General features: G+C 35.9%; 1 protein-coding gene across 8 annotated transcripts in view; it reads right to left on the bottom strand.

Annotated features, from left to right (window-relative positions):
- NDFIP2 (Nedd4 family interacting protein 2) overlaps nt 1–17,288 on the bottom strand; it is a 79,046-nt gene that overhangs the window by 11,418 nt on the left and 50,340 nt on the right. For 5 of the 8 annotated variants that reach the window (XR_008512504.2, XM_054528693.2, XM_054528691.2 and 2 more), the window contains 2 exons: nt 10,903–11,036; nt 4,614–4,707 (listed from right to left, as the gene is read on the bottom strand). Coding sequence is in view for 7 of the 8 variants with exons in the window: in XM_054528693.2 (XP_054384668.2) it covers nt 4,614–4,707; nt 10,903–11,036 (228 nt within the window). In the remaining variant the exon portion in view is untranslated. 8 annotated transcript variants of the gene reach the window in all.

The raw sequence follows: 17,288 nt of genomic DNA, 5'->3' as shown, positions 1-17,288 counted from the left end.
CCATTTGGGGACTAGAAAAGTTGTTAAGATGGGGAAAAGAAAAGGACTTATCGTTGTCTCCCTACGCACTATCTTGTAAATGATAAGAAGAAGGCAGAGAGTGACTTCAGGAAACAACAGGAAAATAAGGAAGGTTAGAAAAAGCATGAGGGAAAAAAAGAGTTCTGATAACCACTTGACAGGACTCTACTTTTGAGCTCTCAGTGTTTTCAAAAGAAAACAGTGAGAAGATATTTAAGTTCATGATAATGTGACTAAACGAGAAATTTTTGTTTTAACTTAATTTAGGCATACCTGCACTATATCACAATAATAGTAGCCATGATTTACTGAGCACATATTATTTGTGCAGTAACTGGATAAGGTATTTTAATTACATTATTTCCATACCTCATAAAAATCCTACAAGGCAGCTATTATCAGCCTATTATAAAGAAACTAATGCTCAGAACAATTAAATAAAGTTAAGACATATAAAAAAGATGAGATTGAAACTTAAATTTTTATTATTTCAAAGTTCTTTCCACTATATTAACAACTTCTCATATGATAAAGTTATAAAGTGTTCATACCACAGAGCTCACTATAATGATTAAGTATAGGATTTAAGAATAAGCCTTGAAATAACTGAATTCATGAAAATAAAGTGACCATTTATGAACCACACAGAAAATTTCATACATCTCATTTTAGAGATAAAAGAGATACAGGCTATCAAGACACTCACCCTGACAATAAGGATCCATTTGATCAAGGAAAGGCCAAATCCGCAGATAGCACCATACCTTCCAGCTATGGTATTGGTGATACAGAAGGATAAACAAAATCCAAGCCAGTTGAAAATAAATGCCACTAAAAGCAACAGAAACCGTTCTTTTATAAACCACAATTTGGAAACAAATTAACATAGATATATTAATAATATTTCATTGCTCAATGGAAACAGCAGCTCCCTTTCTTTTAACTCTGCCAATTAAGCCTTCTTTATAGACTATAGCCTACTTTTTGCAAATGGCTTATTTGCTATACTATATATCCACAAATAGGTAAGCTTGGTTTCTTGTCAGTTTGGCCAACAGGAATCCATTCCTGAAAGCTTATCATTAACGGTTGAAACTGCAGTTATAAACTAGCTTAAAACCAGATCACAATGTAGCTCACATGTGGTTCCACCCAAGAAGTCCAGCCTAAGTAATCAGCCAACAAAATTGGCTTTTTAAAAAAGGTAAAGCAGGCCGGGCACAGTGGCTCATGCCTGTAATCCCAGCACTTTGGGAGGCCAAGGCAGGGAGATCAGCTGAGGTCAGGAGTTCGAGACCAGCCTGGCCAACATGGTGAAACCCTGTCTCTACTAAAAATATAAAAATTAGCCAGGCGTGGTGGTGGGCACCTGTAATCCCAGCTACTTGGGAAGCTGAGGCAGGAGAATTGCTTGAACCTGGGAGGTGGAGGTTGCAGTGGGCTAAGATCGCGCCACTGCACTGGAGTGTGGGCAACAGAGCAAGACTCCGGTTCAAAAATAAGAAAAAAAAAGGTAAACAAAACAATAAAATTGAATACTTCACAAATACTTTATGGGTTTCTTCAGCTGTAATTACAATTCTTAGATGTTCCTTTTCTGGATTTACTTATGCTATGTTATGTCATGTAAAAGCTATATAAAAAACAGCTTTTTGTGGACAGAATAAGACATCAATGTTTTGTTTTCCAAGATGTGTCAAGATGTGTAGTGTCCAGATAACCCCTTTAAAAACTGTAACTTTTTGACTTGTATATGGTAGGTGCTCAAAAGAATGAACTGAATAAAGATGCTTAACATCAATTGCTAAGGAAATAAAAATTAAACCACAATGAGATACCATCACCAAACTATTACAATGTCTTACAAAAAAAAACCAAAACAGAACAACACAAAAAAACCATCAACACCAAATACTGGCAAGGACACAGAGCAACAGGAACTCTCATTCACTGCTGGTGGGAATGCAAAATAGTACAGCCACTTTGGAAGACAGTTTGGCAATTTCTTACAAATCAGAATGCACATTTCAAAACACTCTTCTAATTATTTTAAGGTTACAAATACCCTCTCTTTCTGTTTCCTTCAAGTCTAAAATGATAATAATGCAGGTGATTACTTATTTTCATGGCATGCTGATGTGAAGATTCACACACAGTACAAATGGCTAAACCTCAGAAGAAAAGTTTTCTAAACGGGATCAAATAAGAGCCCATTACATTTTGAAGTACTAAAATTTAAGGTCATTTCCGTAGACTGTCAATTATCCATAAACTTTTCATTTCTAGTATTTGGCAAATAACCAAATTCTGTTCCATTCTCTTAGAAAATTTCTTAAAAATAAGATCAGAGATACGCATATTAGGCATGTATCTGAGGCATTTTATGGTAACACTTTAAAAGGATTTCGAGAAGCAAAAGCAATATTACAAACATTTCTTCTTTTACATTTTCTGAACAAGAATATGCAATTATCTTACCAAATTTAAGTGTAAACTTTTTTTTAGGGTTATGTGAGGTAAAACACCGAAAATAAGGAAAGAATTAAGCCACCAAAAGGTTTTAATTGAAAGTCTTATTGATATTCACTGTAATTTTACTTGTGCAAGTTATATAACCTGAAATGCTTAAGTTATAATTAAACCACACTAAAAATAAAATCTATTTCTGGACCTTTTTACCCACAGTAGCTATTAGATATTTAAGAAACATGGAAAATATAGCAAGTTGCAATTTGAAAAACAGCCACTAGATGGTAGTGATGACAAACAAATCTATGCTTATCAAGCAAACTCTAGGCCTATAGCCTGCCAGAAAAAAAAATCAGGAAATACAGGTAAAAATATAAATTTACTGTTATAATGTTGGTACAATATTTGTAAAACAGGAAGCATTAAATATATGAGTTGTGGAAACAATTTAGTAAAAATTTAGTAAAATATAATTTATATTAAATCTATTAAATATAAATATATACATTTATATTATATTAACCAACATACTACCACTGGCTAAGAATAAAGTCATCCAGTGTGTCTAAGTTACCATGCATTTATAACACATCAGTGAAAGGCCTTCAAATCTAAAAAATTAAAATTAAAAAGAAGATACTGGTGGTAAGTGAAATAAATGGAGAAATAAGATTTCTGAGTTGCATAATTAGAAGGTGCCAAATAACATGTTTTTATTCCCCAGAAACAGGTATTTATACTAAAAATAATACAATATATTTAGATCTTTTCCTTTCTAATTAAGGTTTCTTAAAAGGTATAACAATGAAAGTAATGAATGTTTAAGCTACTCTTTTTTGTAAACAAACTGTGAGAAGTTTGTTATTAATATATAGAATTACCACCAGTTAAACCAAAATTAAGATAAAAACCAAGGTTCACAAGACTAATATTACAAAACAGCACTCATTTGTAACCAGAGTTTATTTCCTTTTTATTATACCTAACGTTATCTAACTAGAAATTGTAACTAAAACCAATTTAAGATTTAAATCTTGCATATACATTAGCTGGTTGACAACCTGAACATTACAATTAGTAAATTTGAAGAGCTGCCTGCCCTCCTCGCTCTTCCCCCTCCCCCTTTTCTTCAGCAGATGAAAATAGAAGGGAAGCAAGAAACCATTTCAAACTTGGAGGACAGGGTTTACATGAACTTTCAGACTCAAAAGTGACAACTCATGAAGTTTGTATTTTCTACTTTTTAAAGCTAAATGTGGTACTTTAAATAAGTAAATTATTTCTCGGTCTTATGATCATAATAAAGCTTATAACTAAACTGAATTAAATCAGCATTCTATCCAAGAATGGAAGCTTGATCATTTAACCAGATTGAGGGCAGAAATTAACTATATCATAGACTAATAAACTTACTTAAATGAATATTGGGTTTCTACCACTGGCTTTAGTAATTTAAACAGTTGATTGGGCATCTTATTATTTAATGAGTTTACTATGTCAATCCCTGTATTAGGAATTGAAATAATGAAGACTTTTACAGTCTTCCCTCAAGAAGATTAAATTTACTTTATAAGTCAAATACTAAGAATTCTGCAAGATGTTAAAATGTTACTGTTTCTGATCTTCTAACTACTTAACATTCCCCCAAATAAGACTTATACTTTCATAACTGTCTGTCCCAAGTGACACTGTTCCAGTTGCCCAGAATATCTGTTTTTCCAATCCTTCTTCTAGCTTAAGGACACTCAAATGGAAATCCTCTGCCCCAAAAGTGGAATTTATAGTTTCATTCTATACGCTCCTACAGAGCTGAATGGGCACCAATATAGCAGTATTTCTCTTTAAAAATCTGAAATAGCTTAAATATGCTTATGTACTTTTACATGTCAGCATCTTCATAATGGCTGCAATGCATAAATTTATCCAACAAGAGTTTAATAAATTCTAGAATTTGTATTTAAACATATGATCACAGTATTCGTTAGTCCAATATCAGGAACAATTTACATTTTAAGAAAGGTAGACATATGCTAACAATATTTGCTTCTCTTTACTATGCTACTTTAATACACATACAGCCAATTCATGCAAAAAAACCAAAATAGTTTAGGAAGATTACTTACTGAAAAATGCCAGCATGAAAATGCCATCATTTCCCACTCTGAGCTGGTCTGCATCACTGAAGTCATCTCTTGGTGGACACTCTTCCTCCTGAATCTGTAAATACGTAACATTGGAATAGCTCACTATAAATTACAACTTTATCATCTTAAATGTAAGCATAAGAACTTCAACAACATCTAATGTTCTCAATTTGTTGTATAGACAAATGCAATAATGAGTACAATGTCTGGCACAGAGTAATCAATAAGCATTATCAAGTACTATTTTTTCACAGTCACATTTGAAAAGAGTAACTTTAAAGATAAACACAAAAAAGATAAAAGATGAATAACATCAAACTCATAAAAATGGTATCAAGAAGATACATGTGACAGTGCTGCATTAGTAATGATTGGGAAATAAGAACTTTCATAACCAGTGGTGGAGTATAAATTGGTACAACTTCTATTGTAGGCAATTTTGCAATAATTATCAAAAATAAAAATGTGCATACCCTATGATCCAGCAATTCCAGTTATTAAAATACACATATTCCCTCTTATAAAAATGATGTATTAAAGATAATTCATTCCAGCAATGTTAATAAGAGCAAAAGATTAGATACAATCTAAATGCCCATCAACAGCAGACTATGTTAGGAGATAATTCTCCCCAAGTCTATCATGTTTCCACATGTCTTCCAGGTAGAGGCATTGGTGGCCTTTTTTCTGGAAAAGCTGCCGGCATTCAATGCCAGTCCCTCAAAGCAGCCACAGGAGCTGTACACTGCAAAGCCTCAGGGGCAGAGCTACCCAAGGCCTGGGAAGCCCACCCCTTGTACCAGTAAGCCCTGGATGTGAGACATGGAGTGAAAGATTATTCTGGCCAGGTGTGGTGGCTCACACCTATAATCTCACACTTTGGAAGGCCAAGACAGGTGGATCACTTCAGGCCAGGAGTTCAAGACCAGCCTGGCCAACATGGTGAAACCCTGCCTCTACTAAAAATACAAAAATTAGCCAGGTATGGTGGCACATGCCTGCAATCCCAGCTACTCAGGAGGCTGAGGCATGAGAATCGCTTGAACTCGGGAAGTGGCAGCTGCAGTGAGCTGAGATCACACCACTGCACTCCAGTCTGGGTGACACTGAGATTGTCTCAAAAAAATATTATCTTGGAACTTTAGGATTTAATGACTGTCATGCTTGGTTTTGGTCTTCCATGGGGCTTGTATCCCCTTTTGTTGGCCAATTTCTCCCTTTTGGAACCAGCATATTTACCCAATGCCTATAGCGCCATTTTATCTTAGAAGTAATTGTTTTTGATTTTACAGGCCCATGGGTGGAAGGGACTTGCCTTGTCTCAGATGAGGCTTTGGATTGTTGACTCTTTGAGTTAATGCTGGAATAAGATTCTGGGGGACTCTTGGGAAGGCATGATTGTATTTTGAAATGTGAGAAGGACATGAGATCTGGGAGGGGCCAGGGACAGAATTATATGGTTCGATCTGTGTCCCCATCCAAATCTCATATTCAACTGTAATCCTCAACTGTTGGAGGTTGGGCCTGGCAGGATGTGATCGGATCATGGGGTGGTTTCTAACGGTTTCACATCATTTCCCTGGGTGCGTTCTCATGACAATGAGTGAGTGCATTATTGTTTCTTCTGAGATCTGGTTGTTTAAAAGTGCACATCATCCCTCCACTCTCTCTCTTCCTCCTGCTCCAGCCATGTAAAACAGGCCTGCTTCCCCGTAACCTTCCGCCACAATCCTAAGTTTCCTGGGGCCTCCCCAGAAGCTGCTATGCTTCCTATACAGTCTGCAGAACTGTAAGTCAATTAAATCTCTTTTCTTTATAAATTCCCCAGTCTTGGCTATTTCTTTATAGCAGTGTGAAAATGGACTAATACGGTACACATCATCTCAGTTGAGTGTGAATAACTCAATTTTGTGAGGCCAAGTCTGATTATCTGCTCAAGATCACATAATTAGGAGGGTCAAAGTGGAACTTGAATCCAGGACACTGATGTTGTTTCCACACAATCATGGTAGTCTCACTAAGCATACTGCTATCCTGAAATAAAAAAACTTTCAAAACCATTTTATATTGCTTATTATTCAGGCACAAAGATCCCTTAAACTGTGCAATCATATATCATAGGTAAACTCAATATACTAAATTTAATGATTGGCCATGACTAAGTGCATATTTATAAAATTTTAAATAATTTCAAATTAATTCAAGAAATAAACATTAAAGCACAGTAAGAACAAAAAATTGTCAGTGTGATGGCAAAAATATATTTCATACTGTGTATTTTAAAACATCAGTCCAGGCCAGGTACAGTGGCTCATGCCTGTAATCCCAGCACTTTGGGAGGCTGAGGTGGGTGGATCACTTGAAGTCAGGAGTTCGAGACTAGCCTGACCAACATGGCGAAACCCATCTCTACTAAAAATACAAAAACAAATTAACCAGGCGTGGTGGCATGCTCCTGTAGTCCCAGCCACTCGAGAGGCTAAGGCAGGAGAATCATTTGAACTGGGGAGGCAGAGGTTGCACTGAACCAAGATCGCACTACTGCATTCCAGCCTGGGAGACGGAGTGAGACTCCGCATCAAAAACAAAACAACAACAACCAAAAAATCAATACAGAAATTTTATCAAAAGTCATCATCTAGAAAAAAAAAAAAAAAGACAAGATCTCACTCTCACCCAGGCTGGAGTGCAGTGGCACAATCATGGCTCACTGCAGTCTTCATCCGGGCTCACTACAGCCTCAATCTCTTGGGCTCAAGTGATCTTCCCACTTCAGCCTTCCAAGAAGCTGGAACTACAGGTGCATGCCACCACACCCGGCTGATTTTTTTTTTTTTTTTAAGTGGAAATAAGGTCTCGCTATGTTGCCCAGGCTGGTCTCAAACTCCTGAGCTCAAGCAACCTGCTTGCCTCAGCCTCCCAAAGTGCTGAGATTACAGGAGTGAGTCACTGCAATATGCCCAAAGATGTCTTTTATAATATTAATAGAAAAAAATTGAAACACAAACATTTGAAAATTCTCTAATTGTTCACTCTTGAGGAATGACCACTAAGTTTCAATAGCATATTGATTACAGAGAATTTAACTATTAAGTAACAGGGAAATATTTATATAAGATGTTTAAAAAATAAAATGGTATCTAGGCAATAATTTCAACTACATTAAACGTTAATTTGTGAATTCTAAAATTGGTAAAGACATCGAAATTTTTTAAAATAGAGAGCTGTAACAGAACACCTGTGGTGTTTTCCTCTTCCTATTTTCCCACATTGGCTAACACAAAGAAAACATTCATTAACTTAATCAACTGTCATTTACTAAACAACAAAAATGTGCCTGATAAATAACTAGGTACTGGGAATGTAAATGCAAGATCTCTGTCCTGGTGTTCCTCATGATTTATCTAGTCAAAAGACAAGTTACTGCAACAATTTAAAACAAGTTACAAAAAAAGAGCCCTACCCATTATAAGATGAAATGAGCCTACCTGAAGAACAAGCCAGATTCTAAACATTTTATAAAATTAATGGTTTGGAATTAGCATTTTTCATAGAAACATTAAAAATGAGTTGTCATTTTCAGAAATCTACTTAACCATTCCATAACATACATGCAATTCTACATGTCAGAAATAGGAAACAGTAAAAAACAGTAGTTTTAAAGTCTCTTGACTATCTATATTCTCCCAATGAGAGTCGATTTAGGAAACAAGCTTTCAACTCACCCAGCTGAGCCTCATTTACAACTGAATGTACTCAAATGCTAATTCGATGAGACTTTTTTTCAATTTTTTTAAATTTTGTTTGTAATTGACAAAAACTGTATATATTTATGATGTATTACATGATGTTTTAAAATGTGTATACATTGTGGAGTGGCTAAATTGAGCTAATTACCATGTACAGTACCTCAAATATTTTTTTTTTGTGCAAGAACACTTAAAATCTACTCTCCTAGCAATTTTTAAGCATTGACCAATTTTTTATCTCAATCAGGTAATGGAGACTCATATGCAAACATTCATACTCTGCACAAAGAGGGTGCTGAAGCACTGGGTTAGGAAGCACTGGTAAATTTTTAAGATTTTTTACAAGACCTAAGTTAGTCTCTTGTACACAATTCTATTAATACTTTGCTGTCTATGAAATTTTCCACAATGCTCACAAGCTGGGCTTACAATGATATCAGAAGCAGGTGAAAACAGGGAGCTTTTCTTTATGGACATGTTCCAATTCTGGCTGAGGATTACATTTACTTTCTAAAACAGGGTGCTGGAAATGATGACAATGAGGGAATGGAACAGTAACACTTCAGACTTTTCTCTCCAAAAGGGGTAAAATCAACTTTCCTCAAAGCACACTTAGCAAGACTTAATGCTTCCTACCTTGTCTTTAGAATTCTATCCTATTGTATGGAAGTTAGGGCAGTAAATGATCTAAGGTCCACAATACTCTTTAAGGACCCTTGCCATTGACAAGGTCTCTGGGCAAACACCCCCTGAGAAAAGGAGTCATTGCAACTTTCATAGCTAGAGAGGAATCAATCTACTTCACTGAGAGATGTGCATGTGCATTTACAAATATATGTGTTCTAAGTAACCTAGAACTGACTTAGACAAAAATACCCTATTTAGATCCATCCTCCTTCTCTATGATGTTCCCCTCAAAGCAACAAAAATTCTTATTGACTCAGCTATATTATGCCACTGTGTTAAGAGACTTACTTTCCTCCTCTGTGAAGGAAAAGGCATAAAAAATAAATTTGGAGTTTACTGTCTATCTACCTTCATAACTGTGTCCAAAGCTATTTATGTTGACGTTTAACCCTTTGTGTGCTGGAAGAGGGTAGTGGGAGCAGGCATAAAAAGGGTTTTTGCTGATAAAAGAAACACATCCAGGGCACATGCTCTTCTCTCAGAGGATCTGCTCACTGGGCTCTGACCTCATAGCAGCTAGAGGAGAATGCCATACATGGAAGCACATCTCTCTCCCTTGACTCCTCACCTAATTCTAGCTTTCCTAGGTGAATTGATTTTTTTGTCTTTTTCCCGAACAAAATGGGGGTGAATCTAGGGATCTGAAATGGCATCTCTCAAGTCTGAAGCAAGAAAAAAAAGGCAAAAAATTCTAGCCCTCCTTGCAGCCACACTAAAATGTAACTAATTTCTGCCTCTTACCTGGCTGCAGAATAGCAGATGTGTATGTATCTCACCGACTCTCCATTACTGAGACAGCCACTCCGTTTACCAGAGCAAAGAATAATATACATGTATCTCATTAATTCTAACTCTATTACTAAAACATGTAGATGAGGAAGACAGAATGCTTGATCATCATTCCAAAATTCTAGAATAGAATATGTTATTAAAAAAAAACAGCTGACAAAAATAATTTGAAGACCTTGTAACATTTCTCTGTGTTTTTGGCTACCTTGAGTTCTTTCACAGTCACTAAACTGGCTATGCTAATATAGAAAACATAAATAGAAAAAAAGATGATTCACAATTAAAATGACAGGCCATGGAATTCAAACTATGTAAGAAGAGAAACAAGTACATGGACAGCAAAGAGGTCAATGGACCTGAGGTCCAGGCAAAGAGAAGAACTTTCCAAGTGGTGGTAACCAGAGTGAGTGAGTTAGGATGGGAGGTAAAGGCTAACATATGAGGGGCCTGATATCAAAATTTAGGAAGTGGTAAGTGGGGAAGAGCAATAGAAAAGAGGAAGTCAAGGGATAGAGAAGGTGAATTTAACTAGGAGAATGCCAATTTCAACAAAAGTGACCACACACATAAGCAACAGTAGAACAAATACAGTAACCCTTCAACAACACACGGGTTAGGGACACCGACCCACCTGCATGCGGTAGAAAATCTGAGTATAACTTTGATTTCCCCAAAACTTAATGACTCACAGCCTACTGTTAACTAGAAGCCTTACTGATAACATAAACAGTCGATAATACATAAACTAGTATCTACATGTATTTTATACATTCATGACATGCCTTTTCTTAATTTTTTCGATATTTCTAGGCTACGCAATTTGTCCCAAGTTTTTTCAAATTGCTGCAGATCTCCAAAATATTTTTCCAATATATTTATTTAAAACAATCTGCATACAAGTAGACCTGTGCAGTTCAAACCCATAATGCTCTAAAAAAATCTACATACACACTTATACATAAAGAACTGTTTTTGGTATTACTAAATGTACATATCAATTAACGAAAATAATTTTATCAAAAGAAACGATGAAATTTTCTTACTCTTTGAGACGTTTCTGCTGCTGCAGCTGCCATTGCAGCAGCTTTAGCCTTCTCAGCTTCATCGTATGTAGGAAGAGAGGTAGCAACGCTATAGGGAGGTGGCACAGGATAAAACTCACCATAAACTTCTGTATCTGAAGAAAGAATTCAAAAAGAATAACCAATAAAATCTATTTAATTTTGTAGCCATAGCCATGACTTAATAATTTACAATTGGCCACTAATACAGGACTACTATTGCTATTATAGTCCTATGTTATAAGCTATAAAATATATAAATTACTATTACAATCATATATCTTATTTTAGTCCAAATTTATTATAAAGAGAAAGAATGGATAAATACCGTTTAAAGGCTAATACACTAAACAAGAACCTCTAGAATGAAATTCTGAAAAAGAGTGCCAGACAAGAGAAGTAAGAATCTCATAACATATGAGTATCCTCTATGTGCTTATTAGTATGCACAAAGAACTTAGTTTACTTGCCCACTATCTCACAGCCAAAAAAGCAAAAAGAAAAAGTAATAATAATAACAAACCTCTACATAGTACTAACCATTTCATATACCACTTCTATATACATTGATCTTAGCATCTCTGAGGTTCAGGAAAGTTGTTACTTGCACAATATTAAACATTAAGTGGCAGACACAGGAAGCTGCTGACCCCAAATACTTTGCTCCAATAACATACAAGGGGTAATTTTTTTACACATCTTGATTTCAGCAACTGCTCTAATCTCTTAAGCAAATTCAGTATTTCCCTTTGCTAAAAGATTGAAGTTTTACTTTTTCACTCTTGTCCCTTTCTCTTCCCATTTTTCCTTTATCCAGCTAGTTCCTTAGATTTTCTTTTATAAGTATTTCTCGCCCCAATTTTTGAAATATAATCTCCAGAAATACATTACAATAGAAAATACAGACTGCTTATTTTAAAAATAAAACCCATCACTTATTACAACATAAGTAATAAAGTAAAATGCTACAGGTCAATCAACTCATTAGACTTATGCTAGAGTCACTGACACACACACAAAAAAGCTACTTTTAGGTTCTAAAAGTAGCATACACCACACTGTTTGACATCACTTTTGTATTTTCCTCCATTATAACTACAGTAGTTTTATATAAGCATACCTGGTTTTATACACTTTGTTTTAGTGCATTTTGCAAATACTGTGTTTCTTACAAACTGAAGGTTTGAGGCGGCAATTCCACATCGAACAAGTGTATCAGCACCATTTTTCCAAGAGCATGTGCTCACTCTGTGTCTCGGTCCTATTTTAGTACTTCTAGCAATATTTCAAACGTTTCCAGTGCTATTATTATATCTTTTATGGTGATCTGTGATCAGTGATCTTTGATGTCACTATTGTAATTGTTTTGGGGCACCACAAACTGTGCCCATAGAACACAGGAAACCTAATTGATAAACACTGTATGTGTTTTGTCACACGTCTCTCACTCTAATTCAAAAGCTAGAAACAATTAAGCCTAGCAAGGACGGCATGGCAAAAGCAAAGATACACTGAAAGCCAGACCTCTTGCTCCAAACAGCCAAGTTATGAATGCAAAGGAAAAGTTCCTGAAGGCAATTAAAAGTGCTACTACAGTGAACACATGAGTAATAAGAAAGGGAAACTACTTTATTGCTGATATGGAGTAAATTCTAGTTCCAGTTAGAAGATCAAACCAGCCACAACATTCCTATATGCCAAAGCCTGGTTCAGAGCAAGGTGCTGACTCTCTTCAATTCTATGAAGACTGAGTGAAGTGAGGAAGGTAAAGAAGAAAAGTTGGCAGCTGGCAGAGGTTGGTTTATAAGGCTAAATCAAAAAAGCCATCTTCATAAAACTGCAACATGAAGCAGCAAATGCTGAAGTAGAAGCCGCAGCAAATTATGCAGAACATCTAGCTAAGATCATTGATGACGGCGGCTATGCTAAACAACAGATTTGCAATGTAGATGACAGCTTTCTACTGGAAGATGCCTTCTAGGACTTTCACAGCTAGAGAGGAGTCAATTCCCGGTTTCAAAGCTTCAAAGGACAGGCTGACTCTCTTGTAAGGATTTAATTCAGCTGGGAACTTTAAGTTGAAGCCAATGCTCATTTACCATTCTGAAGATCATAGAGCCCTTAAGAATTATGCTCAGTCTACTCCGTGCTCCATAAATGGAACAACAACAAAGCCTGATGACAGCACACCTGTTTACAGCATGGTTTTTCTGAATGTTTTAAGTCCACTGTTGAAAGCTCAGGAAAAAAAGATGACTTTCAAAATATTACTGCTCACTGACAATGCACCTGGTCACTCAAGACCTCTGAAGGAGATGTACAAGAAGATTAATGTTGTTTTCATGCCTACTAACACAACATCCATTCTGCAGCCCATGGATCAAGGGGTCATTCTGACTTTCAAGTCTTATGATTTTAGAGCTATATTTCATAAGACGATTGCTGCCACAGATAGTGATTTCTCTGATGGATCTGGACAAAGTAAACTGAAAAGCTTCTGGAAAGGATTCACTATTCTAGATGCCATTAAAAACATTCATGATCATGGGAGAAGGTCAAAATATGAACATTAACAGGAGTTGGAAGTTGATTCCAACCCTCATAGATGACCAAGGGGTTCAAGACTTCAGTGGAGAAAGTAATTGCAGACGTGGGAGAAACAGCAAGAGAAGTACAATCAGAAGTGAGGCCTGAAAATGTGACTGAATTGCTGCAATCTCATGGTAAAACTTAAATGAATGAACAGTTGCTTCTTATGGATGAGCAAAGAAAGTGATTTCTTGAGATGGGAGATACTCCTGGTGAAGATGTTGTGAAAATCGTTGAAATGACAAAAAAGGACTTAGATTACATAAGTTTAACTGACAAAGCAGTGGCAGGGATTGAGAATTGACTCCAGTTTTGGAAGAAGTCCTAGTGTGGGTAAAATGCCATAAACAGCACTGCATGCTACAGACAATTCTTTTGTAAAACAAAGAGTCAATTGGTGTAGCAAACTTCATTGCTGTCTTATTTTAACAAATTGCCACAGTTGGAGCTGGGCACAGCAGCTGGCACCTGTAATCCCAGCTATTCGAGAAGCTGAGGCAAAAGGATCACTTGAAGCCAGGAGTTTGAGACCTGCCTGGGCAACATGGGGAGACTCCATCTTTAAAAACATTATTATTTTTTTTTAAATAGCTGTCCCTGTAGTACTAGCTACTCAGGAGGCTGAGGCAGGAGTATTGCTTGAGCCCAGGAGTCCAAGACTACAGTGAGCTACGAAAGCGCCACTGAATCCTGTCTCTAAAAAAAAGAAAAGAAATTGCCATAGCCACCCCAACATTCAGCAACCACCACCCTGATCAGTCAGTAGCCATCAACACTGAGGCAAGATCTTCCACCAGGAAAAAGATTAAGACTCACTGAAGCTCTGATGATCATTAGCATCTTTTAGCAGCAAAGTTTTAAATGAAGATATGTACATTTTTTAAACACAATGCTACTGCACCCTTAAGAGTATAGTGTAAACATAAGTTTTGTATGCACTGGGAAACCAAAAAATTCATATGACTCTCTTCACTGAGATATTCGCTTTACTTCAGTAGTCTGAAAATGACCCAGCAATATTTCTGAAGTATGCTTTTATTTTTTTACATTTGTTTACAATTTTCTCTAACAGAATTTCTTGCATTTCCAACCTAAAAATACATTTTACTCTAGCAATACTTCTACTGTATTTTCATGCATATAGGTCTTAAAACAATTTTTAGTGCTATCAATAAGAGCTAAGGACTTGAAGTCAAGTCATTTTTAATCTAATCACATGGAATTGGTACTAGCAGTATAATACTGAATGTTACCAAACACAAGAGACAAGAGTCAAATTCTTAGAAAAGATTTATTATCAGGATGCAAAAACATAAGTGGTCAAGTAAACAGATTTCTTTAGTTCTGAAAGAGTAGAAGCAAAATCTAAGTAAAAACAATGTTTACAAATTTTAAGGCAGTAACATTAAAACTGTAAATTTTAAAAACTGGAACAATGGCAAACATTATCCAAGGAGATGTGACCTTTTATAATCACAAGAATGTAAATTTTTGAAAGGTTTTAATACTCAAGATAGAAAAAAAAAATCCCTACCACTAATAGATGAAAGTTGGGTAGGAAAACTCAATTGCTACAGCTTTAATTTTCATTTTTAAATTTTACTTATCTTTATCTACCCTTTTAAAAGAGTGGTTCTCAACCAGGAGGATTTAAAGTCTGGCGAGCTCCAGCTCCAAATCCTCCTCTTAGAAGTTGTGTGACCTCAAGCTAATCACTTAAGCACTATGAAGCTCCACTTTCTCATCCATAAAACTGACACAGCAGGGCTATTACTTGCTATTATGGGATAAAATAGAAGAGTATTCAAGAGGACTCTGTAAACTGTGAAGCATTACACAAATGTCACGTATTATTATTTATGTTACTCAGATCTATAAAAACTAGCCAAAAAGTGACCTAATGGAGAATATAATCTCTGCAAAATCTAGCAGAGCTCATGTTTAAAATACAGTCATGCATCACTTACTAACACGGATATGTTCTGAGACATGTGTTAAGCAATTTAGTCTTTGTGGAACATCATAGAGTGTACTTATATAAACCTAGAGTGTAGAGCCTACTACACAACTAGGCTATATGGTATATAGCCTATTGCTCACAGACTACAAACCTGTACAGCATGTTACTGTACTGAATACTCTAGGCAACTGCAACACAATGTTAAGTATCTGTTATATAAATACATCTAAACATAGAAAAAGTACAGTAAAAATATGTTCTAAAATATTATAAAGTGGCCTACCTGGATAGGGCACCTACAATGAACAGAGCTTAGAAGACTGGAAGTTGCTCTGGGTGAGTCAGTGAGTGAGTGACGAGTGAACGTGAAGGCCTAGGATATTACTGTACACTACCGTAGACTTTATAAACACTATACACCTAGGCTGCCCTAGATTTATTTTAAAATATTTTTCTTCCTTCAATAATGAATCTCAGCTTTCTGTATTTTTACTTTATATACTTTTAAATTTAACTTAGTGACTCTTTTATAAGAACACAGCTTAAAACACAAACCCATTGTACAGTGTACAAAAATATTTTCTTTTTTACATCCTTATTCCACAATCTTTTTTCTATTTTTTAAATTTTTTAAACTTTTTTTTTGAGACAAGGTCTCACTCAGTCACCCAGGCTGGAGTGTAGTGGCACATGGCTCACTTCAGCCTCAACTTCCCAGTCTCAATCAATTCTCTCACCTCAGACTCCCAAGTAGCTGGGACTACGGGTGTGCACTGCCACACCCAGCTAATTTTTGTATTTTTTGTTGACGGGGGTTTCACCAAGTTGCCCAGGCTGGTCTCAAACTCCTAGGCTGTGATTCTCCCACCTCAGCCTCCCAAAGTACTGGGATTATAGGCATGTGCCACTGTGCATGGCTAGCTTTTTTATTAAAAACTGCAACACAAACACGCACATTAGCTTAGGCCTACAAATGGTCAGGATCGTCAATATTATTGTCTTCCACCTCCACATTTGTCCCACTGGAAGGTCGTCAAGGGCAATAACACACATGGAGCTGTCATCTCCTATGATAACAAACGCCTTCTGGAATACCTCCTGAAAAGATCTGCCTGAGGCTGTTTTACAGTTAATTTGTTTTTTATAAGTAGAAGGAATACACTCTAAAATAATAATTAAGATTAATAAATATACAAAGCAGTAATATCAAGTATTATATACCATTACCATTATCAAGTATTATATACTGTACATAATTGTATGTGTTAGACTTGTACACAACTGACAAAGTATTGGATATGTTTACACCAACACTGCCACAAACACTGAGTAGTGCAACCTTACGACAGCTACCATGTCACTAGGTGACAGAAACTTTTCAGCACCATTGTATACACATGCAGTCGTCGCTGGCCAAAATGTTGTTATGCAGCATATGACCATACATCTTTAAAGAAAGTGAAAACAACCCAATTACTATACCATCCAGACTAAGTGATTATTTTTAACATATTTTGGAATTTCCTTTAGGTGGAAATGTTCATCTATTTCTTAAATAATGGGGATCACATCATATATGTCATTTTATATTCTACTTTTTAAATTTGCTATTTCAAAGTGTGTGATATCAGTAAACGGTCTTCAAAAAACCTAATTTTAATGTTTATGCAATATTTAAACATACTATCATTTGAAAATGTATTTAATGATTCCCCTATTTTGAGCATGTGTGATGCTTCCATTTGTTAGTTATTAAAGTCACTTGCTGTCTTCGCTTCCTCTCTGTGCTCTTTTTAACCCATTATATGCTAGGTTTCTA

This window comes from Pongo abelii, chromosome 14 (assembly GCF_028885655.2).
Source record: "Pongo abelii isolate AG06213 chromosome 14, NHGRI_mPonAbe1-v2.0_pri, whole genome shotgun sequence".
Classification (NCBI taxonomy): domain Eukaryota; kingdom Metazoa; phylum Chordata; class Mammalia; order Primates; family Hominidae; genus Pongo; species Pongo abelii.
Note: the sequence above shows the minus strand (reverse complement) of the source record. Positions and strands in the feature narration are given on the sequence as shown.